The sequence below is a fragment of the Theropithecus gelada genome, chromosome 6, assembly GCF_003255815.1.
Source record: "Theropithecus gelada isolate Dixy chromosome 6, Tgel_1.0, whole genome shotgun sequence".
NCBI lineage: Eukaryota > Metazoa > Chordata > Mammalia > Primates > Cercopithecidae > Theropithecus > Theropithecus gelada.
Window position 1 is genome coordinate 105,185,231 of NC_037673.1, and position 26,785 is coordinate 105,212,015.

Sequence of the window (26,785 nt, forward strand, 5' to 3'; positions counted from 1 at the left end):
AAAAAACTCTGTCAAAAAAAAAAAAAAAAAAAAAAAAAACCAAAAGTAGGTGAAGCATATGAACAGACACTTCTCAAAAGAAGACATTTCTCAAAAGAAGACATTTATGCAGCCAACAGACACATGAAAAAATGCTCATCATCACTGACCATCAGAGAAATGCAAATCAAAACCACAATGAGATATACCATCTTACACCAGTTCGAATGGCAATCATTAAAAAGTCAGGAAACAACAGGTGCTGCAGAGGATGTGGAGAAATAGGAACACTTTTACACTGTTGGTAGGACTGTAAACTAGTTCAACCATTGTGGAAGACAGTGTGGTGATTCCTCAAGGATCTAGAACTAGAAATAACATTTGACCCAGCCATCCCATTACTGGGTATATACCCAAAGGATTATAATTCATGCTGCTATAAAGACACATGCACACGTATGTTTACTGCGGCACTATTCACAATAGCAAAGACTTGGAACCAACCCAAATGTCCATCAATAACAGACTGGATTAAGAAAATGTGGCACATATACACCATGGAATACTATGCAGCCATAAAAAAGGATGAGTTCATGTTCTTTGTAGGGACATGGATGATGTTGGAAACCATCATTCTCAGCAAACTATCGCAAGGACAGAAAAGCAAACATCGCATGTTCTCACTCATAAGTGGGAACTGCACAATGAGAACACTTGGACACAGGATAGGGAACATCACACACCGGGGCCTGTTGTGGGGTGCGGGGAGCGGGGAGGGATAGCATTAGGAGATATACCTAATGTAAATGACGAGTTAATGGGTGCAGCACACTAACATGGCACATGTGTACATATGTAACAAACCTGCACATTGTGCACCTGTACCCTAGAACATAAGGTATAAAAAAAAAAATTCATGGGAAGAGCATGCAAAAAAAAAAAAAAAAAAACAGCTCTGTGTCTTGCAGGACACAGAACTGCATTTGGGGATTGGTTTGGTTAGGCCTGTGAGCTTGAGCTCAGTGCTGAGCTCCTTGCCAATAAGAATGGGATGCTATTAATCCATAGTCTGTAGTGGCATCACAATTAATCAAGGTATCACTGTGGTTGACAGTGATGAAGGTCCAACTGAAGCAAGTGTCTTAAGAGCCCAGAGAGCTGCTATACTTGACCTTACAGCAACAGTGATCTAACTATAAAAATCGTGATGTGAGATGGATTATTAATAAGTGCCCTTGTGCACTTACAGAAAAAAATTACAAACTCAGGTCTCTTAGCCCTCACAACAGGGTATGAGAGCCAGAAAGCATCCATGACAGCCCTAAAAGAAGCTCTTGCGCCTAAAAATCAAACACAAAATGTAACTGTGTGGATTGCTAAATGAAAATTAGAGTTGACTTCTCAGTCTCATCAAATTTCTCAAAAGTTTTACCATTGATTCGTTAAGGAATAAGATTCTGAAACCTGGAATGAGGACATCTGGTTGAACTCTGAGGAAACTGATAATCTTGAATCCCCAAGTCACTCTGAGCCTCCTGTTACCAGTGGAAATAGTCTGCCCTCCACAGACTAGGCTTCCTCTGCTTGAAAACCCTGTGATAATAAACCCTGGAGTGTGAATCTCTTAGTGCTTTCATGCCCAACAGTAAAGTTACCAGAAAACTACAGCAGACAAAAAAAGAAAGAACAACTGAAGATATAAACAATGTAGGTTTGGGTTACTCTAACAACTAAAGAATCCTAACCAGCTAAATGAGCTTCTGGCTGAGGGCAGGGAAAAATATGACTGGGTCATGGAAGAAGGAAGTTATAGCTATCATTTACAGTCTCACGACCAAATACAGAACAAGGATTAGTAATTTTGCATATTTTATGTGCTTATTTTATGTATGTGCTTATTTGTATATATTAACAGTTCACTTTTTCTCTTTCCCATTTCTATTTCATATACCAGTTGCTGGAAGTTAAATTTGCAATTTAGTCTTTATATAAGAGAACATTCAGTGTGACTATCAATTTATGGAGTAATGCATAGCTAGTAATAGATACAATGACACTTGGAACTAGCCATCTGCTCATTCTGGGGAAAGGGTGAAACTTCAGTTGTAGTAATAGCTGTATTTTGTGGGCTGAAAACACAATTCTATTGATGGATGGAAATTTAAACGTGCATTGAAAGGTATGTATGGAAGCCAAGTTGTCAACGTGCTGGAATGTTCCATTTATGGAATTATTGCTCCATAAATCCAAATTCACCATTGTGTCAGCTCTGTGAAAATCTGGGCTGTTTAAATACTTTCCCTCCTAACAGCTGGCATGATGCTAAGCTTTGTTCACAGAGGATGTTGAAGAACACTGCTGGAGGAAAGGGCTTTCCTTCTGTCCCAGTGTGCTTGCTTGACAGAGCACACCGGGACTAGTGTGATGTTCATAGCTTTTTCTAGCGCTAGACTCCTACAGTGCACACAGCTTCTCTAGCAGCCAGTTCCTGTAATGCACTTAGCAGGGAGCAGCCTCCCCCAGCACCCATGTTGGACAGTTCTGCAGCACAGTGCTTCCACTCAGACACCTTCCTATGAATAGCTCTCCTCAGCACCCTAAGAGAGCTGACTTCCAGCAAGTTATACCAGCACATACCACAGTGACTTCTCTCTCATATAGCAAGCCACAGCGATGCCATTTCCATCAAGGTCTGGACCTCAGCCCCAAGGTAGACTAGGCACTCTTCCTTGGATTGTCCTAGCTTTGCCTGACAGGTGGTGGTTGCTCCTTATATGTGCTTTTCACATATTCTTTAGAATTTTTATTTCCTCCTAGCCAATCCCTTGTTACTCTACTTCTTTGTTCTAGTTTAGAATTCTTTATATTGAACTTTCCCATTGCAAGACAGGAAATGGAAGGTAAGATCCTGTTATCTGTCCCTTTCCTTCTCACATAGCTATAATTATGAATCTTCTCCAATTTCCCATATGTACTACTGAAGATAGAACCTGCTTGCAAGAACTCATCTCTGCTACACATAAACAGAAATAAAGGATATTATTTATAGTAACTTTCATTTGGGGAGGTTATTCCAGGCTAATTATGCTTTGATATATGTTTGTCTCAATGGGTTCATCATCTCTTTCTAATGATTATCTGCACATATGCAGTGCTAATAACACCTCAAATTTCATATATGTAAAAATAACTTATTGCCTTGGTACTGTCATGTATTTAAGATAATCCAGGATCACTTATAAGCAACACAAGCAAAAGATAGCATTTTATAGCCACTGCTATGAAAATCTATAAAAATTTAAAAAACAAAAAACAAAAAACTATCTACACCTTTAGGCAGTACAATGTATTTACAATAGTTAGTCCAAGAGTCAGAAAGACAACTAAATAGCCTAAATCACCCAATCTAGAATACATTTTAAAGTAGCATTTAGGCCGGGCGCGGTGGCTCACGCCTGTAATCCCAGCTCTCAGGGAGGCAGAGGCGGGAGGATAGCTTGAGCCCAGGAGTTCGAGACCTGCCTGGGTAATATAGCGAGACCCCGTTCTCCACAAAAAAAGGAAAAAAAAAAAAAAAAAAAAGACAAAAAAAGTAGCATTTAAAGTAGCATAATCCTTTATCAGCACAAAATTTTGTTCTGAAAAATAAAATACAATTCAGTTTTTAAAGAATGAAGATAGCAATACTGATTCTGAATGACAATCACTGAATCCAGATTTGTTCACTGATTACATCTCTTAGTTGACTGTTGATTTGAATAAACCTGTATGAATATACCATTTACTGAGATCTCCCCAATACAAGCAGGTATTTTGCTAAAGGCTTTAACACAATCTCACAACAACCCATCAGGTAGATTTTATTATTCCCATTTTGTAAATGAGGAAGCTAAAGCTTAGAGAGGTTAAGTGAATTATCCAAGGTCACATAGCCTAACTCTTTAACACAAAAGCCCATCTTCTTAACCTCCACATTACTGCCTTCCGAGTGCCTATGCCTGGGTATATATAGGTGCTATTGTATGTAGAGACTTTACAAGGGGCCCGTGGGTATGGACAGTCTTAAGATGATCAGTTTCAATAAGCTTTCATAGGTAATCTTTCTTCAAAATGATCCACATAAGAATGTACCTGCAGTATATCATGCTGGTTCTCTGTTCTAACATTCTGTTTATACTTACCTTTCTTCCACTTTTATAAATAAAAGCACACTTCTTACCCATTCAGGGGGACAATCTGAAGTATGGAGGTAGAACTGAACTCTAATGACTAACTAACAAATCTTTTGGGTGACTTCCAATTCCTTGCTTAAACAAACAAACAAACAAACAAACAAACAAACAAAACTGAACGAATCTAAGGAATATCTAAACAACTTAAGTTGATGTGATTCTGGGTAAATATCTCAAAAGAATTCAGTGACAATGCCATAATAAACTCCTTCCATTCCTGTTAATTTATTTAGGTGAACAACATTTTTCAACCTTACATTCATAAGATGAAAATCAAAAGTAAAACTTATGCTGAAATGTTTCTCATTTCAGTAATAAATAAAATTCACTCATAACTGGGAAAGGAAAATGCCTCCATCTCATTAGATGCATTTCCTACAAAATACTTATCAAAATTCATAATTTATTTTTGATCATTTGGATACTATTAATTGTAACTCAATTTAGCCACTTTTTACATTAAAAATTTTAAACATTTTTCCAGGGAAGAAGTACGATAAAGTAAATACTACTACTTAGATTTATGCTGAAAAATTTTAGATGTCAACATAAACGTGCAAGGGGATTTTTTCAAAATCCATTTTGAGAAGTAGAAAAGTTTCAAGAAGTTAAAGATGTTTAATGTTTTATCCTCTCCTCACTCAAATTAGAGACACAGATATAGGGAGACAAAGACATATTGCCAGTATTTTCACCAAAAGCCACTACCTGAAAAGAACGATCAATCTAGTATTGGAAAAATACCAGAAATGAAAGCGACTACTTCCAAAAACTTATAGGGCTGCTTGAGAAACAAACAAACAAAAACAGTTTGTTTTGTTTTTGTTTCATTTAAAGAGTGTTAGTGTTAAATATAAAAGAAATAATCATAGATTATTTTTGTTTCATTTTAAAAAATGATTAAATAAATGCATACTGAACATAGAAAAATAAGATTTCTGGAGAGTGACAGGAAGAAAACTGTATTGATTTTCTAGGAGTGAAACATTTCAATCAAATTCAGATAAATTAAATCAGAGCACTAAACTGTGAAGAAGCTGATAAGCCTTAGAGAAGAGAGATGCTTAAAGCCATTAAACAGAGGCATAAGTATAGACTGGTAGGAATAATGCCACTGGGTTCACTACTGGTAGAAGCCAACAATGTGAGACTGTAAGCTCTTACTTGCCTCTTGTCTTAGTTCACCGCTAGTGCCTTTACCTAGCATGACCTCTCAAGACCAGTCTCTCTGGCTCTTCTTTCCAGATGCCAAATGTCACATTCCCCACTAGTAATAAATAATAAAACATTTCATTCTCAACACTTCTTTTTAAAGTTATCTCCGTATTATAGGAAATCATAAACCATTAGCATAAAATGAAAGACTAAATGTTGTGAAATCACACCCTAGAACAGACCTAGCACAAGGAAATGAGTGATCCTTAATTTTTATATATTTCTGATGCAAGTTACCATGCTATACCATTATTTCTTATGTGTCAGAATTTGCCAAGGCAGGTTAAATAATCTGGCAAAAATCCTAAGTGTATCCTATCTCATGATGTTCTTTCTGACTTTTTTCCTAGTACAGAGTATTTCTGCTATGGTTACTTTGAGAAAAATTATTCATTATAAAGCATAACTGAAAGCAATCTCCATGGACAATTACATATGTAAAAAAAGTGATGACAAAGCAGAGCTAGCATAAATGTATATGAACATGTATATGCATGCATGCATGCATGTGTGTGTGCAAATGGATAGGTATCTAATATCTATAGATGTCTGTATCTAATATCTATAGATATTACAGATGTCTAATATATAGCTAATGTATATGCTATGTATTACATATAGTTATATATAGCTAATATATATACACTAGATGTTATATATAGCTATATATATTATATATGTAATATATAGTACATATAGTATATAATATATATTACAAATTAGAGGTAATTTAAAGACAAATATATCTAATAGAGATATAATACATCTAATATATATTATATATTATATACTAGAGAGGTAATATATTAGATATATAAATATATTATTAAATATATCAGTATTAGATAGGTACCTGCTACCTAATTTGTCAATCTGAAGTAGACTTTCTGGCTGGGCATGGTGACTCATGTCTATAATCCCAGTGCTATGGGAGGCCAAAGTGGGAGGATTGCTTCAGGGCAGGGGTTTGAGAGCAGCCTGGGTAGTAACATAGTAAGACCCTATCTCTACCAAAAAAAAAAAAACCAGAACAAACCAGGTCTGATGGCCCGTATCTGTAGTCCCCACTACTTGGGACAGGCTAAGGTGAGCTGACCGCTTGAGCCCAGCAGTTCAGGGCTGTAGTAAGCTATGACTGTACCACTGCACTCCAGCTTGGGCGACAGAGTGAGATCTTGTCTCAAAAATAAATAAATACATAAACTGGACTTTCTAATCTCAGAAAATTTAAAGACAAAATATATTATAATGCTTCTAAAAGTTCTTACCAAGTTTTTTGTCCTCTTACCTGTGGCTCATTCACCAGTCATTTCTGTACCTATATTTTGGAAATCACTTTGGAAATAGTGATTTAAAGAAAGATTTCTTTTAATGAAATCCACTGGTACAGTAGTAGTTCCCAAACACGAAAATACTTGGGCTTTGAACTTAGGCAAATAACATTTAAGAACAAGTTTTTCTGTTTTAGTTAAATAATGAAAAGAAGGCAAGAGAAACTTAGGCAGCAAATATGCCCCATTTATTGAAGTGTGTATATGTTTGTTGGGATAAGGAGCAGCAAATTTCCTAACTGCATTAGGCAGCCGGAGAGTATTTAGAAGCCATGAGAAAAAAAGAGATTTGTAATATATCCTTAGCTTCAACTGCATTTCACAAATACACGTGTGCATGTGTATATAAGATATTCACTCTCGTACTTGTATAATTCAATAGAGAAAAAGGTATTATTTTCTAAATGTAAGCAAAACATTTTCCATCCTGCAATAAAAACTGAGAAATACTGAAATTTAAGGCAAACTAGCAGGACACCAAGTATAATATGTATACACATACTGGTGACAATTATTATTCAATAACTGTTACTAAACTGATGGGAAAAAGATTCACCTTTTCTTAAGAATAGTCTCAAAATCCCTTTAAACCTTTATCATTTTGCATCCCATCAACTTATATATGGACATTAGAGTTATGAACATACCTCCATAGCCTGGGCTAAGCGTTCTTCTAATGCCATGTAGGTAAGGAACTGAGGATCCACATATGAAATAGCTTCGGCAACTCCTAGTCCATCTGCAAAGCCATCAAATAGGCTGAAAAAAAAAAGAAAGAAAAAAAACAGAAAAACAAAACTCACCACTATGATTTGGGAAATCTTATGCTGAGGACATAATTGTATTAGCATACTGACAAGCCGATAAGCATGCTGTGAACAGAAAACCTTAAAATATTTTAATACCAACTTGTAGGGTTAGGGGCAGGAGGAACCCAACAGAAAAGTGAGGTGCTGAAGATAAGTAGTTAAGATACTACTACCTCATCCAACAGGCTGCCAAACTCAATGCACAAAGTTTATAGAAAAATTCTCTTTTGTGTTTCTGGCTCCAACTCTAGAGACTGCTTAAAGGTACTGGTTGAGCATCCCAAATTTGAAAATCTGAAATCCAAAATGTGCCTATGAGTATTTCCTTTGTATGTCATACTGGCACTCAAAAAGTTTCAGATTTTGAACCATTTTAGATTTTGAATTTTCAAATCTGGGATGCTCAACTGGAAGTATATGCAAATATTCCAAAATCTAGGAAAAAAATCCCAAATCCCAAACACTTCTGGTACCAAGCATTTCAGTTGAAAGATATAGTACATTTCCCCACCTGATTATTTCCCACACATTTTTTCTGTTTTTCAGTTTCCAATTTGCATGTAGATGAGAGTATGACAAAGAAAATAACTATATATTTTTTAATTCTATCATTACTCATGGCCTCTTTTTTCTTTTCTCATTTTGTAATGCTGAATAATTCTAGATTTTAAAATATTTTATTATTTCAAGCCTTTCTCATTAATCTATCATCTCCTCTTCTAAGATTAGGCCACCTCCATTACTATACAGCTTGAAAAATATCTAGCTCCTAACTGCTCATTTTTATTATAATTTTCTCTTAAAAACCGTTAAGCTCCTAGAAGGAAAACATGTCTCACTTTGGTCCTATTCTCTTTCCTCCACCCCTGAACACATCGAGATTCCTCCCTTTCCTCTAGTCTTGGAAATACTAAGTATTTCAAAATTTGAAAACTGTAAGCATGTCCTTGGTCCTCTTCTCTCTAATCTTGCTCCCTTGGAAACTATTAATATATTCAAGCCCATTTTCTTCAATTATCCTCTCTGCAGGTAATTCCTAAATCTCTACCTAATTCCTAAACTCCCCTGAAGCTCCTGACCTACATTTCTAGTTGTCTGTGGGGCACTTTGAGTAGATGTATTCCTACCACCTCTTAAGTACAAGAGATCCTAAACTGAGCTTATTTTGTCTAAAGACAAACTTGTTGACTTTCATATCCTATCATATTTGAATATCATAGTCCTAAACATCCACAAACAACCTAGCTCGAAAATCATTTTGATGTCAACCCATGTGCCATAATTAAAATTACCCATCTATTGCCGAGAGACACAAAAATGGTTCTTAAAAAGAATATGTTATAGTTTAGCAGTATCTGGAAATCAAGTATCACACAATACAAAGCAACAGACATGCTCATATAATCACAGATTTTGGAATTAATATTAAGAATTACTGAATCCACTCACCCTTGAAATACTGAAACTCCCTCATCTAGCAGTAAGATGTAATACAAAGAGAAAGAGCCCTGAAGTCAGTAAGACATAGTAGGTGTGCAAAGGTGCCTGGCACAGGGATGGTACCATAGTAGACATTCAAGAAATAGAAGAAACATTCCTTCCATGCAGAAAATACACTGCTTTCTAAGGTGGTATGTACCAGTGCGGGATAGCACTACTAGGAATTTAAAACATATTAAGTATTCCTACTTGTAACTTTTGCTCTGTTGCTGTAATTCTGCCTGCTGAAACAACATAAATTGTGTCTTCCTTCTCTTTGCAAAACGACCCTTCAAACGACTGAAGACAACTATCTCCCAATAATTCTTTTCTTCTCCAGGCTAAGCAAATCTAGACACTCAAAGCATAATATCCAGTTGTAATTTGGCCCACTACAAATAATCAGTTAAAAATTCTAAGATCATGTACTTGGCAGTCACCATGGTAGTAACTGTTTCAGGCCGGGTGTGGTGGCTGTAATCCCAGCATTTTGGGAGGCCAAGGTGGGCCTTTGAGCTCAGAAGTTCAAGACCAGCCTGGGCAACATGGCGAAAGCCCGTATCTACAAAAAAATACAAATATTAGCCAGGCATTGGTAGCTCATGCCTGTAGTCCCAGCTACACGTGAGGCTGAGGCTGGAGAATCACTTGAGCCTGGGAAGCAGAGGTTGCAGTGAGTCAAGTTTGCACCACTGCACTCCAGCCTGAGTGACAGAATGGGACCCTGTCTGAAAAAAAAACATAAAACAAAAAACGAAAAAACAAAAAATTGTTTCAGACAAGAACCACTAATAGGTGCTAAAACTAGTGGATGGAAGTTTGACAGTTTAAGAAGAAACATGTTATTTACAGTCTCAAAGTATCTTCACGCTAGAAGCCTATTGACTACAGTTGACCCATAAACAACAGGGGCTTGAGCTGCGTAGGTGGGTACCCTTAACCTCAGTTTTTTTTAACACCCTGCCACCTCTGAGATAACAAGACCAATCCCTCCTCTTCCTCTTCAGCATACTACTCAACATGAAGACAGCAAGGATGAAGACCTTTATGATGACCTACTTCCACTTAATGAAGAATAAATATATGTTCTCTTTTTATGATTTTCTTAACATTTTCTTTTCTCTAGCTTGCTTTATTGTAAGAATACAGTATGTAATACATATCACATACAAAATATGTGGCAATCAACTGTTTACTTTATCATAAGGCTTCTGGTCAACAGTGGACTATCAGTAGTTAACCTTCTGAGGAGTCAAAAGTTATGCTTGGATTTTCTAGTGCACAGGGATCAGCACCCCTAACCCCTGTGTTGTTCAAGGGTCAGCTGTATAAAAGGATAAATGACAACTGTAAAGAAATTTGAAAGATAACATCATAACCAAATCAGATTTTATATCACCAGTAATGGGTTGATTTGACACCATGTATTTTCTGATATGTACTGCAAAGGACAAAACATCATTTCTAGGGTGTTTCTGCTAAAAATTCACAACTCAAATCTATTCATGACAGACAAATACACCCTAAGGGACATTCTAAAAAATAAATGACCTGTACCGTTCTTCTAGTGCCATGTAGGTAAGGAACTGAGGATCCACATATGAAATAGCTTCGGCAACTCCTAGTTGCCGAAATCTCAGGGTAACGAAAGACAAAGACTAAGGAAATGTCCACATTGAAAGAGACTCGTTAACTAAATACAATGAAAAATCTAATACAAAGATTAGACCAGAAAAAAATTTCTCTAACGGCACTGGTGGAACAACTACGAACATCTAAATAAGGTCTGTAGATTAGATGATATTGTATCAGCATTAATTTGCTGACTTTGACAATTTTACTGTGTTATGTAAGAAAGTAGTCTTGGATTTGGAAATTCATTCTAGAATATTTACAAGTAAAGAAAGGGACATCATGCCTGCAACTTACTCATAAGTGGGTCAGAAAAAAACCTTACTATAAGTATAAAGAAAGGAAAGACAGAATGGTAACACAAACGTGGTTTTAAAATGTTAGCATTTAGGAAATCTTAGTGAAGGATATATGAGGATTTTTGTACTATTTTTGTCACTTTTCTGTAAGTCTAAAATTATATCAAATTATTTAAAAATTCTATTAAGCCACAGTTATATCCACACAGAATTAACTTCTCACAATCTTATTAGGTTAATAAGAACTCAATTTCTTACAGGAAGACAGAGAAGTTAAGGAGTTATCAAACAAAAAACAAACAGTAGAGTTGGGATCTGTCAGTATCTAAAACGATGATTTCTCTGTGTCACTTCCTACCACACCAAGCTATCAGGTACTCTTTAGTATTCTGAACACTAATGCAACTTGTAACTAATGCAACTAATGAAAACAAGTAAATAAACTTGATAGAGGACTTTTTCCATTTTCCTTTAAACTAAATTAACGAACCAAAAGGCTTCACTTTTTTCCTAAGCAGTGGTGAAATGAAAAAACGTGTGCCAAAGTTTGACCTCAGAGACAAGAACTGCTGCTCTTTGCCATGGCTTTACCCATAGCATGCTATTTTAATATAGAAATGAAACCACATTTTCATTTTATCAACCTTTAGACATTGCCACATAAATTAATGTAGTACCATATAAGCAAATAATGAGGTGCGGACATAGAGCAACCTTCAAAATTTGTGTCTTAAAATTAATGCTAAAATGTTTCTATAATTTAAAAAAAAAAAACTACTTTGAAGCTCTGTACAGTTTTAGACCATTAGTAAGGTTTCTAAAACCTTAACACAACAGCCATATCTAGAAAGATCATCAGTGAACTAGAACCTAAAGTAATAGTTTCTCAAATTTAAGTTCAAATTATATTCAGAGGCTGGGCACGGTGGCTCACACCTGTAATCCCAGCACTTTGGGAGGCCAAGGAGGGCAGATCACTTGAGGTCAGGAGTTTGAGACCAGCCTGGGCAACATTGTGAAACCCTGTCTGTACTGAAAATATAAAAATTAGCTGGATGTGGTGGCAGGCGCCTGTAATTCCAGCTACTTGGGAGGCTGGGGCAAGAAAATCACTTGAACCTGAGAGGCGGAGGCTGCAGTGAGCCGAGATCACACCACTGCACTCCGGGGCAACAGAATCGAGACTCCATCTCAAGCAAACAAATTATATTCAGTAAAAACTTCCATTATTCCTTCAAATTTTTAGGTAAAACAACCTTTTTGGAAGTTATTTGGAAATATGTATCCATACCCTGAAAAATACTACGTATCTTAGTAATGTCACCTCCAATTATTTGTCCTAAAGGAAAAACCAGAAGTATAGAAAAAGTTTTATGCAGGATGGGGAAGAAAAAGTTCACTGCACTATTTCAATGAGTCAAAAATCCGTTAAATCTTAGTGCCCCTGTAGGAAGGAGCATCTTCGTAACAGAGCTGTAAAAAATTATTTTTAGAGTCTTGAAAATGTGCAACAGAAAAAATTCCTTCATATGAAACCATAATTGCCTCCCAACATGCACAGATGATGCTAAACAGATGATTCTTTCAACTGCTGAACACTCTGAGGAATTACTTTGCATAATGGAGACAGAAGACTTCCGAATTAACAAGGAGTGCAGTAAAAAAGGTAATGGGGAGACAGAGAGAGGAAGGAAAAGAGAGAAGCATCAAGATCAGCAAGACTGGGACTAGGTAAAGCCGCTTATTCTTCATAACGTATGGGAAGCCAGAAAATGTGTTTTAAAGTATGAGAATGTTTAAGGTAGAATTACAAACTGCATGGCTGTAATGAAATACCATTTCTACTTCCCCAAAATGGTATTAAAAGTCTGTTCTCCACACATTTTTCCCCCCTTGGGAAGTAAGAATAGGAAAGGGCAAGGAAGATCTCAAGATGTTCAGTTTCTCTTCTAGAACAATCTGGAGAAGTACAGAGAAGTAGCTAGCACACACAGAAAGAGAAATTAAAGACACAAAAGAGGGCTTAAAACATATGTTCCGGAAACCTGAAGAGATTCAGGAGATATACATGAGTTTTTTCTTATTTATTTTTCTGAATTTTCTGTAAAGGAATTTTAACTGGAAAAACAACACAAATTCTTAAAAATATATTTGTACAGAGAAAGAAACAAGGGTGAGTACATCAAGATATCTTTTTTGCCCCAGAAAAAGTAAAAACAAAAAAAAGGGGATCAGTTAGGACACCTTTCTGCATCTCAATAGTTACCTGCTTCCAGTGGGCTACTACACACTTGAAAGACACTATAAACCAAAACAGTTAAATTCTGAGCATTGTATCATAAGTAGTAACAATTTCACAATACAATTCACTTATATGTTACTTTCATTTGAAGCTGACTATTCTTTGTCAAGCATAAAGTAAATTAAATGCTTTCAACATCTCTTGGAAAGTAAAATTTTATCTTCCATATTTTACATACAGAGAAGGAAAAGGAAGAACAGGGAAGGAAAACTATTCTTACGGTTTTCTGATTCAACCACAGGTTTTAAAATTCAAGTGGTATTCATTAAGAAGCTATTTTTGAAAGAATTACGCTAAGTACTACAGGGCATATAAAGCAAAATTTTAAAAGTCAGAAATCTAAAACTCAAAAAATGTGTATAAGTAACTAGGATATAAGGTGAGCTTCAAGAGAGCTAAAGGTCAAAGGAAGAGGTCACTGACTGGAGGAAGCAAGAAAGAGTCCAAGTAGGAAGGAACATTTGAAATGAGCTTTGAAGAAGAGGAGAACTAACAGATGGGAAAAATTAGAATATTTCTTAGCCAGCAGAGATTTAATTTTCATAATTTAGAATCATGAACTCATTCTACTCAAAGAGTCTAATTAAGCATCCTAATAAAATCATGCTACATACCTCCAATCCACATCTAAGTCTTCACTCACACTGGAGTCATCCTCCAGGTTATTGTTACCATCCAACATGAAAGCTGGCTGTGCAAATTCATTGGCAGGTTCATTTCCCTCATCACTGCTGCTTTCATTGACTTCATTGTACTGTAACCAAGGAATTTCTCCCTCTTCCAAGGATGTCTGTTCCCTAGTACAAACATTTTAAAGGAAGAAAAAAATATTATTTTAAAACATACCATAACACTGTCTTTAATTCTATTCCATGCAAGTGGATTATGTTGAGTTCTAACCTCTTGGTACTTTTATAAACCTAAAAAACTGTCTTCCTTAACTGCAGAATTATGTAAAAAAGGAAAGAAATTAGTTATAGGGTCATATGTATACAGAAATAGTTCCTAATTACATAGGAACATATTTATTTGATTTACAAATTATCTATGCTCTGTTTTCTCCTTCTGTAGGAGAAACATAAGAAAAATCCATCCCTGACTATTTGAATTTTAAAACACTGCTCTTGAGTACTTTCCCTTCACAGTTAAAATCTGAATTCCTTAACCTGGCCTTCAAATCCTTGCATAACACATTCTTTCTGTTCAGCCCACTTCTCCAACAGCATCACTCTTCCCCCAGCTACTAGGCTCCTACTGTTCTTTCTACTTTTGCAACACATGGAGATCATTTCTACCTTGGGGCCATTTGCTCTACCTAAAATGTTCTTGCACTGAATGTTTACCTTGCTACTTTCTTTTTGATGTTCATGTCAGATTATAAGTCACCTGCTCAGGGAGGCCTGTCTTGAACATTCAGTTTAAATAGCTCTCCAGTTACTGACTACCACATAACTCTGCTTATTTAAATTATAAAATTTATTTTTGCTTAACATTTTCTTATTTGTTTACTGTCAGTCTACTCCTAATAGAAACTAACTAAACAGGAACAGAGACACACAAATCAATGGTACAGATCAAGAAAATAAGGAGGAGATAAAGGAAGCATTTCAAAACAGGAAGAAAAAAAAAGGACTCCTTAGGCTAGGTGCAGTGGCTCACCCCTATAATCCCAGCACTTTGGGAGTCCCGAGGCAGGCAGATCACTTGAGGCCAGGAGTTTGAGACCAGCCTGGACAACATAGTGAAATGCTGTCTCTACTAAAAGTACAAAAAATTAGCTGGGTGAATGCCTAATTTCAGCTACTCAGGAAGCTGAGGCATGAGAATCACTTGAACTCAGAAGGCAGAAGTTGCAGTGAGCTGAGATGACACCACTGCACTCCAGCCTGGGCAACAGAGACAGACTCTGTCTCAAAAAACAAAAAAGGACTCAACAACAAAATATATTGGGACAACTGCGTATTAGGCTGTAGGGAGGGAGGTTAAATCCCTTAAATAAACTTTAGCTATACTTTTTTGAAGTACATGTGCATATGCACCCCCACCCTCACTTAAACAATGAGTACCAGAAGAGTCATGAGAGAAAATTTTACAAAAATTTCAGTGTCATTCTAAGTATGATATAAAACCCTGAAGTCACAAACAGACTGATAAATTATACAACATTCACATTAAAGAAAACACTCACGGAAAAGTCAAAATGCCCAAAATTTGGACACAAAATTCAAATTGAGAAAAGTGAACTATAATACAAGAGAGACAAAGGGCTTTTCCTTAATAAATAGAAGCTTAAAATGTAAAAACAAACCATAAGAAAAACATCAATATATATCAACAGAAAGGAGGCAAAGGTTATATTTGGTTGGCAGAAAAGGAAATTCAAATAGCCCTTAAATAAATAAAGAGAAGCTCTGCCTCATTTATAATAATCAAAATGCAAATTAAAACAACTATGTTTCAACTATTAGCAAAAATAAAAAATTCTGATAATATCCTGTGTGTTGGTGAAATTTTGAAGAAAGGCAACCTATAGAGTGTTAGTAAGAAAGTGACAAATTTAAGTTCTTTGTAGGGAAACCTGGCAATAGCTATAGATTAGGTTTATGCATACTCACTGACCTAGTGGTTTGGCTTCCAGTTATTTCTCCTAAACAAGTATGCACAATGTGTTTTTTTTTTTTCTTCAGCATTACTTACAATAACCAAAACTGTCCACCAAATGAAACTGGTATACCCATTTAGCATTATACAGTAAGTCCTCACTTAACTTTATAGACAGCTTCTTAGAAACTGTGACTTTAAGCAAAACAAGGTAGTACTATGCAGATTTTTAAAAAGAATAAAGGAAATCTACATGCATGAATATGAAACAATCTAAAAAACAGATCTATAAACAAAACAAATAACAAAAACAAGGTGTACACATATGTCTACACAATGTGCTACCGGTTGTATAAAAAAAATGAAATGGAATGTGTACACATTTATGCTTTTATGTGTATAGAAGATATTTAGAAGTTCAAAAAGGAAGCTGGTTATAATGGCTTTAAATAAAATCTAGGTTAGAAAAAATAAATATGTAATCATAGATTCATCAAAACAAGGTTGCCAGCTCTAAGAGCAAGTCTAAGGATGAAAAATGTGTGAGTAAAACCATAATTTGGCACTATAATAATGTAAAAGACTAATTTTGAAAAACTGGGCTTCTTAAATTACCAACATTCAATATCTCTGCTCTTGCTTTTTCTTTTGCATAGAAAGTTCTTTCTGAACCCTAATTCTCATCTTTAAGAACTCAGCTCAAAAGTCAATTCCAAAGAGACATCGTCCCTGACCACTCTAATTAATATCTTCATTATTTACCTTCTTTCACATTACTGTTTTATTCCCTTCACAGTAATCATCACAGTGTGTAATGTACTGGGTTTGTATCTTGGTTATCATCTGCCTTTCCTACTACAATGTAAGCTTCATGAAGGAATGTTATTTGTCTTGTTTACTGATACACAACTCCAATATCCAACACAATGTCTGGCACAAAGTAAATGCTCAATAAATATTTGCTGAGTGAATAATTACTAACACAAATGATATATGGATAATTTATACTTAGTAAACTAAACTAACAGTGATTAAAGGCAATCAAATATAAAATCATGAGGCCAGGCGTGGTGGCTCACGCCTGTAATCCCAGCCCTTTGGGAGGCCAAGGCAGGCAGATCATCTGAGGTCAGGAGTTCAAGACCAGCCTGGCCAACATGGTGAAACACTGTCTCTACTAAAAATACAAAAATTAGCCAGGCATGATGGTGGGTACCTGTAGTCCCAGCTACTCAGGAGGTTGAGGCAGGAGAATCACCTGAACCTGGGAGACAGAGATTGCAGTGAGCCGAGATCGTACCACTGCACTACAGCCTGGGCAACAGAGAGCAAGACATACCCTCTCTCTCTCTATATATATATATGTGTGTGTGTGAGTGTGTGTGTGTATATAGCTCAAGAAGAAAAAAGTGCCACCTCAACCTACCACTGTCAAAACCAATTATGTTTGTGAATTTCTCTTTATAGATTTTTCTATATATTTTATTTCTAGATTTTCTTATAGGATTAATCTCAAGCTGAAAATGTATATGCTTCGAGAAGTACAAGTTTTACTATTAGTTTAGACTGAAAAAGTTCTTTTCCTAAAAAAAAACCAAAAAAACATAATTTACCAAAATAGTTCCCATGAGAGACTAAGAATTAGAACCAATTATCATAGAAAAAAATTATCATCAAAAAGATATTCTCCTACAATAAAACAAGAGGCCTAGATGGTTTCACAAGTGAATACTAACAAACTTTAAAGGAATAAACAAACTAAGCAACAGATGCAAAGGACAGAAAAAGAAAAAGAAAAGCATAAACATTCTTTTAGCAAAGCAAGTACCAAACTGATACTGAAACAAAAAACTAAAAGACAATTTGCATCTAGGAATCTCAATATAAAAATCCCATGTAAAATATTAGAATCCAGCAGCCCATTAAAATAACAATAAACCATGACTGTGATCAGATTTGGTTTATTTCAAGGAGCAAGGGAAGTTGAATATTAGCAAATCTAATTATAGAATAATTCCTCATGATCAGGGCAAAAGTGAAAAATCATCATGATCATTTCCATTGATGCTAAAAAGACTTTAATAAAATTCAACAAACATTCTTGCTAGAAACCCATAAAATAATAAAAGGTTGGAAGACAGCTACAACCATTCATTTACATCTTGTCTATGGCTACTTTTATACTGCAACAGTAGAGGTGAGTAGCTGCAACACAGACTGGACACAAAGCCATGAATATTTATTATCTAGTCCTTCATAGTATGTTTGACAACCCTTACAGTACTAGAGCTTTCTCATTAAAATGAGGAAAGAACAAAAATGTTAATCATCAATCACTGATATTTTGGAGAGATCATACAATGCAATTAGACAAGATTATGAACACTAGCTTTTGCAAATGACATTTTAGGTGCCCAACTTTTCTTATTAAAGCAAAGTAGAGACATACATTGTGTCTCAATAGAGGATACTGAAATTATCAGTGTTTTCAACTTAATTGTTCTTTTTAAAATACCAAAAGCATAATGAAAAAATCAGGGGGTCCTATTGGTTCTACATAAGGCTTATAAATACAATTAACGGCATATCCAACATTTGAATGTGATATATACCACTCTTGTACAATATACAGAAAAATAAATCTCACTGTTCTCAACATACCCTTCCTGAAGAGATAATTCTTGGTTTTCTTCTTCAGGGCCACTGCTATCACTCTGTAGCTCAGGTTCATTCTCATCTTTTCCTGGCAGAGTCTCCCAGCTTTCATCACTTGAGGATTGATCTTTTTCTGTACCAGAAAATCGATGAGGCAAAGAAGCAGACCATTCCCCATCACTGCATTCAGAACTGTAAATCAGAAGAGAAATAAACTATCATTATGTGTTCAGTTATTTTTATCATGTAGGGTGTTAACTAGATGATATGGTTTGGATCTGTGTTCCCACCAAATCTCATGTTGAACCGTAATCTGAAATGTTGGAGATGGGGCCTGGTGGGAGGTTACTGGATCATGGGGGTGGATCCTTCATGAAGAGTTTAGCGTTATCCCCTTGGTACTGTTCTTGCAATAGTGACTGAGTTTTCACCAGATCTGGTTGTTTAAAAGTGTGTGGCACCTCCCCCCTCGCTCTTTCTTGCACCTGCTCCTGCCAAGTGAGAAGTCTTGTTCCCCCTCTGCCTTCCACCATGATTGGGAAGATTCCTGAGGCCCCCCTAGAAGCAGAAGCCACTATGCTTCCTGTACAGCCTGCTGAACTGTGAGCCAATTAAACCTCTTTTCTTTATAAATTACCCAGTCTCAGGTGTTTGTTTATGGCAATGTACAGATGAACTAACACACCAGACATCACGGTATAGAGTGGACTGCTGATGCCACACATGCTTCGTTAGGTGTTAATTCAATCTTTAGACTATTAAACAAATAAATGCATGCAGCAGAGTATGACTCTTTGAAAAGAATATGGCACATGGCAAGTTATGGAACATATCATTTTACTTTTTCTTTCACTACATCCATGGTACCTAGATAGGGGCTTGTCATATTTTAGACATATTTCTAAATAAACTTTTAAGTACAATTTGGTAATCTTAAATGCTACCTGGAATAAATGTAAGTAGACTTACTGCATATCTAATATGACTATAACAACTTTCAAATTATATAGTGACAACTAATGACATATTTTCTATGAATAAATTTCTACTATTACCAGGTACTAACAAGTTAACTGTCTTTTTTCTTCCTTTTTCCCAAAGAACTTTTAAAGAAGTGACATTCAAATGCATAAAAAGCAGTACTGGCAAAACTTTACTGTCCTTAGGTAGGACCGTGAATACGAAGTAAGTTTCAGTTCAGGCCGGGCATGGTGGCTCATGCCTATAATCCCAGCACTTTGGGAGGCTGAGGTGGGCGGATCACCTGAGGTCGGGAGTTCGAGAGCAGCCCGACCAACATAGAGAAACCCCGTCTCTACTAAAAATACAAAATTAGCCGGGCGTGGTGGTGCATGCCTGTAATCCCAGCTACTCGGGAGGCTGAAGCAGAAGAACCACTTGAACTCGGGAGGTGGAGGTTGCGATAAGCCGAGATTGCGTCATCGTACTCCAGCCTGGGCAATAGAAGTGAAACTCCCTCTCAAAAAAAAAAAAAAAAAAAGCACAGAAAATTACTTTTTTACATTTAGCTTTAGTCAACTTGGTTACATTTAACTACTCTTAGTTTTTAAAGAATTAGTCATCTTATAACTACCAAAGGCTAAAATATTACTTATTAGTGTTGAAAGTAAGTCTTAAATGCCCCCTCTAACCATATCAACCATTCTGGTTAAGAATCTCCTCAAAGATTTCTCTATGTTCACTTGACTTGGAAAATCAAAAATAACAATTTTAGTTTACATTTTTGAAAGGAAGTGATAATTGGTAGGAAAATTATATTTTAAAATGATGATTATTATGTCATTAATATGCAGTTAGTGATTTCTTTTATTAACAGATGCACTCAAAAGATCAAGATGCTATTAACAAACAGTAGCACTAATCTAAGCTCTGAGAAGTTTAATAGAAGCAAAAATATAAAATCAATTGCCAATTTCCAGTAAACAATGGATGGCAGGGCACTAACATCCCAGAAACGGAAAGCTATAAAACCTAGGCATAGCAACTAAAAGGTGTTCTTTCAGCTGGGTCTAAGCCAAAGTTCCTTGTATTCTGTACAATTTTCTGTGACCCAAAGAATAATCTAATATAAACAATTTCTAGACTTATGTAAGTGTAAAAATCCAACACAGAAATTTGTTTTAAAGGAGCTTATTCAGCTAAGTTTCCTTGACTAAGAACCTTATAAAATTCAAAGCTAAATTACCAACTCCTATTGTAATATGTCTTTAACAATTAGGGCAAAATTTCTACATAAATTTGTGGCAATTCCTAACATGTATAAAAGAGAAGCTCATTTAAAAAAAAATAAATTTCACTCAGAATATGATCCTGTCCAAAGAGGTAACGTAAAAAAGCCCTCACTTTTCCATATTAATCAAATAACTCATGGAGTATCTCTAAACTTCAATACAAGAGGAAAGTCTATGATCAATAATCAACAAGCCTACTGGATTGGCAAAATTATGGATTTTTTGGGAAAGTTATGGATTGGCAAACTACTACAGGCTTGGGTTCAAACGTGGCTCTGCTGTCTGTTTTTTAATGGTCTTTGAGCTAAAAATGGGTTTCACATGTTTATCTTTAATTCTGCCTCTTAGTCACCAAAGCCTAAAATATTTACCATCTGCTCCTTTAAGAAAAAGTTTGCAGACCCCAGGCCTATATCATTATTACTCATGATACCTAACCCTCAATGCTAAGGAGACAACTTTTAAATGTATATCCCCAGTGAGCCCCAACCACCACACTAAGCTTTTCCTATCACTAACTACCCTCTAAGCATTTTAAGATTTTTCACCTTCCTTGTCAAAAATTCTATTATGAAATTCATCTGTCAGATGAATCCCTCTCTTGATTTGTCATCTTTTAATGTTATCACCATGCTCTCATTCTGCAAACACTTATTTTTTGACTCTTCACAAACTGCCCACATTCAAATCCTTTCTTACTTTCCATTCTTTCTCTGCACAATGGCTCTTATAGTCTAGCTCCTTTTTCTCCGTTTCTCCTAAAATGTAAAACCCTGGTTCAAATGCTTTTCTCCAAATTAGACCTATATAGTCAATTATTAATTGCTGTTCCTAAATTTAATTCCACTCCCTCAAAATGCATTCCGAATACTACCATCACTTCAATTTACATATCAAACAGTACGTTTATAGTATTACTCCAAAAAACCTTCAACAGCTCTTTTTCCCTAATGCTACAGCTTTAGTTTCACAAACAAGCCATTTGCCTATCATTCTCACAATTTTTGTGGCAGTTACACATTTACCTTCTGTCTTAAGGTATGATAGTTGAGAATACAGGTCCTGAAGTCAGTTTGCCTGGATTTGAATCCACTACTTATTAGCTATGAAAACCTCTCTATGCCTTTATAGTCTCACATATCAGGTGAATAAAACAACAGTATTTAATAGTTCACTGGGTTCATGTAAAGGGTATATGAATTAATATATATAAAACATTTTAACAATGCCTGATAAATAATGAGCCACCAATAACTGTTAGCAAATCTTTTTTTAACATTTTTTTTTTTAAACTCAAATACATTTAGTTAGGATAAGCAATAGCCATTAAGTCCTGGATTTGATGTGCTACCTATATTTTACTTTCCATTAACATGAATACATAATGATTAAAATTAAAAACACTGTCTGTGTACCACTTAATATATTTCACCCACTTTGGAAATAGTGGCCTATAGAATAAAAAGTTAAATGTCTTTGAACAGCACTTATAATTTACCGCTATCTGATCCCAGTACTTTCTTGCATCCAACTCATGAATGCTCTATTTCAAACAGTGTCCTCAAAGTGTGAACTTTCACTACAACCATTCCTCTTGCCATCAGGAACATCTTTACAATCACTTCACCTTTTCCCCACTTCTAGGCCCAGATCAGACTCTATTTCTTTCAAGACCTTCCTGTATAAAATCGCTTATCTTGTTTTTCAATTATTTCATGAACTAGACTTCTTGTTTACTCAGTGCAGCTCACTACAACACAGCTGCTTCTTTAACATTACAATTATTTTTCATAATAGTGCAGAGAAATCAAAGGAAATGGGTACTGAGAAAAGACAAACGGATGTGGAAATTAGGAGGTCACCACGGACATTAAAGAATATAGGGCCGGGTACAGTAACTCATGCCTGTAATCTCAGCACTTTGGGAGGCTGAGGCAGGCGGATCACCTGAGGTTGGGAGTTTGAGACCAGCCTAAGCAACATGGAGAAACCTGGTCTCTACTAAAAATACAAAATTAGCTGGGCGTGGTGGCGGGCGCCTGTAATCCCAGCTACTCAGGAGGTTGAGGTAGGAGAATCGCTTGAACCTGGGAGGTGGAGGTTGCAGAGAGCTGAGATGGTGCCATTGCACTCCAGCCTTGGCAACCAGAGCAAGACTTTGTAAAATAAATAAATAAATAAATAAATAAATAAATAAGAAAGAAAGAAAGAAAGAAAGAAAGAAAGAAAGAAAGAAAGAAAGAAAGAGAAATNAAGAAAGAAAGAAAGAAAGAAAGAAAGAAAGAAAGAAAGAAAGAAAGAAAGAGAAATAAAATTAGCCAGGCATGGTGGTGCACACATGTAGTCCCAGCTACTCAGGAGGCTGAGGCAGGAGAATCGCTTGAACCCAGGAGGCAGAGGTTGCAGTGAGCTGAGAGTGCACTGCTGCACTCCAGCCTAGGTGACAAAGCGAGACTCTACCTCAATAAAAAAGAATATAGAAATAATATTAGGAATTGGATTTCAAGGCAGTAAGAAGAGTAGATAGTGACAGAATAGAGGCAGTAGGTATGGAAAACTTTTTCTTAAAACTCAGCGGTGAAAAAGAAAACACAAACAGGCAAATAACAGAGAGAGCAAGAAAAAGTAAAGGTTTTCTTCAAGATAGAGAAAAACTCAAGGTTGAGAGATAGAGGGAAGCAACCTATGAGTAAGGACAATTAGATGAAGTATCAGAAATTACTATAGGCACAGAATGAGAGGGGCTACCTCTCTTCATTGAAGAGGAAATTAAAAATACAAATAAATACTACTATCCCCTAATATGGAGAAGAGGAAAATAAGAAAATTCACATTTATACATTTTTAACTTCTATAGGAAAACAAGAAACGAAGTTAACCACTAGGAGTACATGGAAGGAAAAACAAAAAGGGAAAAGATTTAAAAATCACTTTTTCACGCCTGCAATCCCAGCACTTTGGGAAGCCGAGGCGGGCGGATCACGAGGTCAGGAGATCGAGACCATCCTGGCTAACACAGTGAAACCCCGTCTCTATTAAAAATAAAAAAATTAGCCAGGCAAGGTGGCGGGCGCCTATAGTCCCAGCTACTCGGGAGGCTGAGGCAGGAGAATGGCGTGAACCCAGGAGACGGAGTTTGCAGTGAGCTGAGATCGCGCCACTGCACTCCAGCCTGTGTGACAGAGTGAGACTCCAACTCAAATTAAAAAAAAAAAAAAAGAAAAAGAAAAAACATCACTTTTTAAGAAGTAAGCAACAGAACAAATAGGACACAAAAATGATCATGGAATAGTGAAGATCCATTCGTTCTAGATTTTAAAAGCGGGTGAGTGACACATTTAAAAGTTCTCAAAGTAAAAACTAAATTAAGTACTACTTTGATCTTCATATGATCCTTCACTGGTACTGACCCCTTTTAGGACTTAAGAGTTGTATTTAAAATGCAGATGACTATAATTTACTCAAATGTCACACTGTATACACTCAATTGTGAGCTAAAAAAACTTCATATACAGAATGAAATTATAGACAAAATTTATGTACAAATCCTAGGCAGAAATAAGCTATGGAAACATAAAACCAACCAAAAGCAATCTCTCATTCCATAATTCCCCAAGGTACTTGTTAGTTTGTTCTTCCTGGCATTTATCATAGCCATAAGAAACTCAACTATAGGAGCCTAGGAAAAAGTGAAATTTTAAATATTTTGTTATCTGACATAATCTAAACATTTTGGAACTTTTACCACTATTAACACTGAACTGTAATGTCATACAGTGATACAAATGGATTATGTCCAAATATATGTCTGCTTAATTTTATTAATAAGGCCAAGATGGCTATGATTTTTGAATTGTGCCTGCCTTTTGTCACTTTCTGGTCTTTTTCCTTAATATCAGGATATTGTAATCCCATGAACTCCCTAGCATATCTGCAGAACAAACACATTTACACCTGATGTGCTCCTTCCAAACTTCTATGAACTTGAAAACAAGATAAAAAGGTTTGCTAAAATGTCAGCGCATGTGCTTTAAGATCTGTGCCTTAGCTGCATATAGATGTTTTATTTATTGTGGGTAGTACCAAGTTCTCAGAGAAACTCTTTCTTTGTGGCTTTCAGGTAATCTACACAGAAGAGGAAAGGTACTTAATTCAGCCTCACAATATAAATATGTATAGTTTGTCTTCTTCATAAAGCTAGTGAACGTTATGGGAACAGGGACCATTACGATTTGCATTAACAGGGCACCTGGAACAAAGTCTGGCACTTAAGAAGATTTCAACAAATCTTTTAATGTATCATATCGAAGTCAACTAAATGGCTAATAATCATTTTATTTCCCAACAACTTCAACAAAATAAGTTGTCCCAACATTGTACCTTAAGTAAGGTTTTTTTAATTTTAAGCAAAGTTAAGTCCTAAGAACACAAAAATTCTGCAAGAAACCCCAAGTGCTATAAGGAATAGTCAGTAGATGGCATGCCTCTCTTCAAAGCAGTTAGGCCCAAGGTTAAGATGTGCTAGTATTGCTGAAAGGTTTTTTTTAAACTCAAGATCTTGTCCTCAAACAGCTACTAAACTTCTCAGGGTATACTTCAAAAGAGCAGGGTACTAACCTTAGCTCTTTGGTCTAATTCTAAGTCTGGTAATTATATGCTGAATATTAAAATTCCCCTTGGAGTCCTAATTTAATAAGGTGGGGCTCAGTTCCTGTCAAACAGCTCAGAGCAATGCTACTGGCTGCAATGCTTATCCCATAGAGTGTAACATTTCAGATGTGATTAAGTGATCATTTAGAATTTTTCAGGGAAGAAGGCAATCATGAATTCATTAAAATACTTTTCTACTTATAAAGAATATATATTCCATATTTTTTAAAAAGTAGCCAAAGTTCCTATATCTGAAAGTGCTGGTCAGGTGCAGCGGCTCACGCCTGTAATCCTAACACTCTGGGAGGCTGAGGCAGGTGGATCACTTGAGGTCAGGGGTTCAAGACCAGCCTGACCAACATGGTGAAACCACATCTCTACTAAAAATACAAAAATTAGTTGGGCGTGATGGCATGCCTGTGGTCCCAGTTACTCAGGAGGCTGAGGCAGAAGAATTGCTTGAACCTAGGAGGCGGAGGTTGCAGTGAGCTGAGATCACACCACTGCACTCCGGCCTGGGCAACAGAGAGAAACTCTGTCTCAAAATAAATAAATAAATAATAAAAAAATTAAAATGCCACAATGAACTTTAGTTATATTCTTGATGAGTTCTACTTTGGCTATTATAAGCATGACAAAAAAACTTTTCAAGTATATCAACTTTTTAAGCTTTACAAAGAAAACTCAAAGTTCACAGACTCAAATTAAGCAGCAGTTCTTATACTTTCCATCCAAAACCTGAGAAGACTAGTATCACCATTTCTCCAATCTACTAATACAAGAAATAGGCAGGATGACAATGAAACATCAGGGAGATGAACAAGGGCAAAATGAAACTAAATAGGAGTGTACAGCTATTAAATTCCAACCTTTAGCTGGCACCATATTAAAAAGGCACCCTGGCAACTATAATCCTTTGCAGGGAATTAGGGTAGAGGAACAGGAAACATCAGCATAGAAATGGAGTTTCTGTACAGAAATAGAACAGTCTGTACAGAAAACTGTCTGTACAGACAGTTTGAGATCCTAAAACATATCTTAAGGCTATGGATAAAAATACAAGTACAGTCCTAGGCAGAACCATTATCCTTTAGAATTTATTCTGATTCTTTAAAACAAAACAAAACAAAAAACTTTTAAGTGTTTTCAGCATTTCAGTGTGTCTTAACGAATGATCCTCAAGTAGTTCCATCATTTTGGCATACCCTAACCACGGGCTCTGTAGTTAATATATTACTAGCAATTTAAAAGGACAAAGTTTCTATTAACTGTAAATGTCTTTTTCCCATCTACACATTGTGCTTGTAAAAAAATACATATATATATGTGATATATATATATATACACCA

The 26,785-nt window shown here is 35.9% G+C and overlaps 1 protein-coding gene across 2 annotated transcripts in view; it reads right to left on the reverse strand.

Moving 5' to 3' along the window:
- Nucleotides 1–26,785, reverse strand: part of PJA2 (praja ring finger ubiquitin ligase 2) — a 73,827-nt gene that overhangs the window by 12,747 nt on the left and 34,295 nt on the right. For both annotated transcript variants that reach the window (XM_025387844.1, XM_025387845.1), the window contains exons 5-7: nucleotides 18,541–18,726; nucleotides 13,893–14,075; nucleotides 7,405–7,516 (exon numbers count right to left, since the gene is read on the reverse strand). In XM_025387844.1, coding sequence (XP_025243629.1) covers nucleotides 7,405–7,516; nucleotides 13,893–14,075; nucleotides 18,541–18,726 — 481 coding nt within the window. The remainder of the gene's footprint in view (nucleotides 1–7,404; nucleotides 7,517–13,892; nucleotides 14,076–18,540; nucleotides 18,727–26,785) is intronic.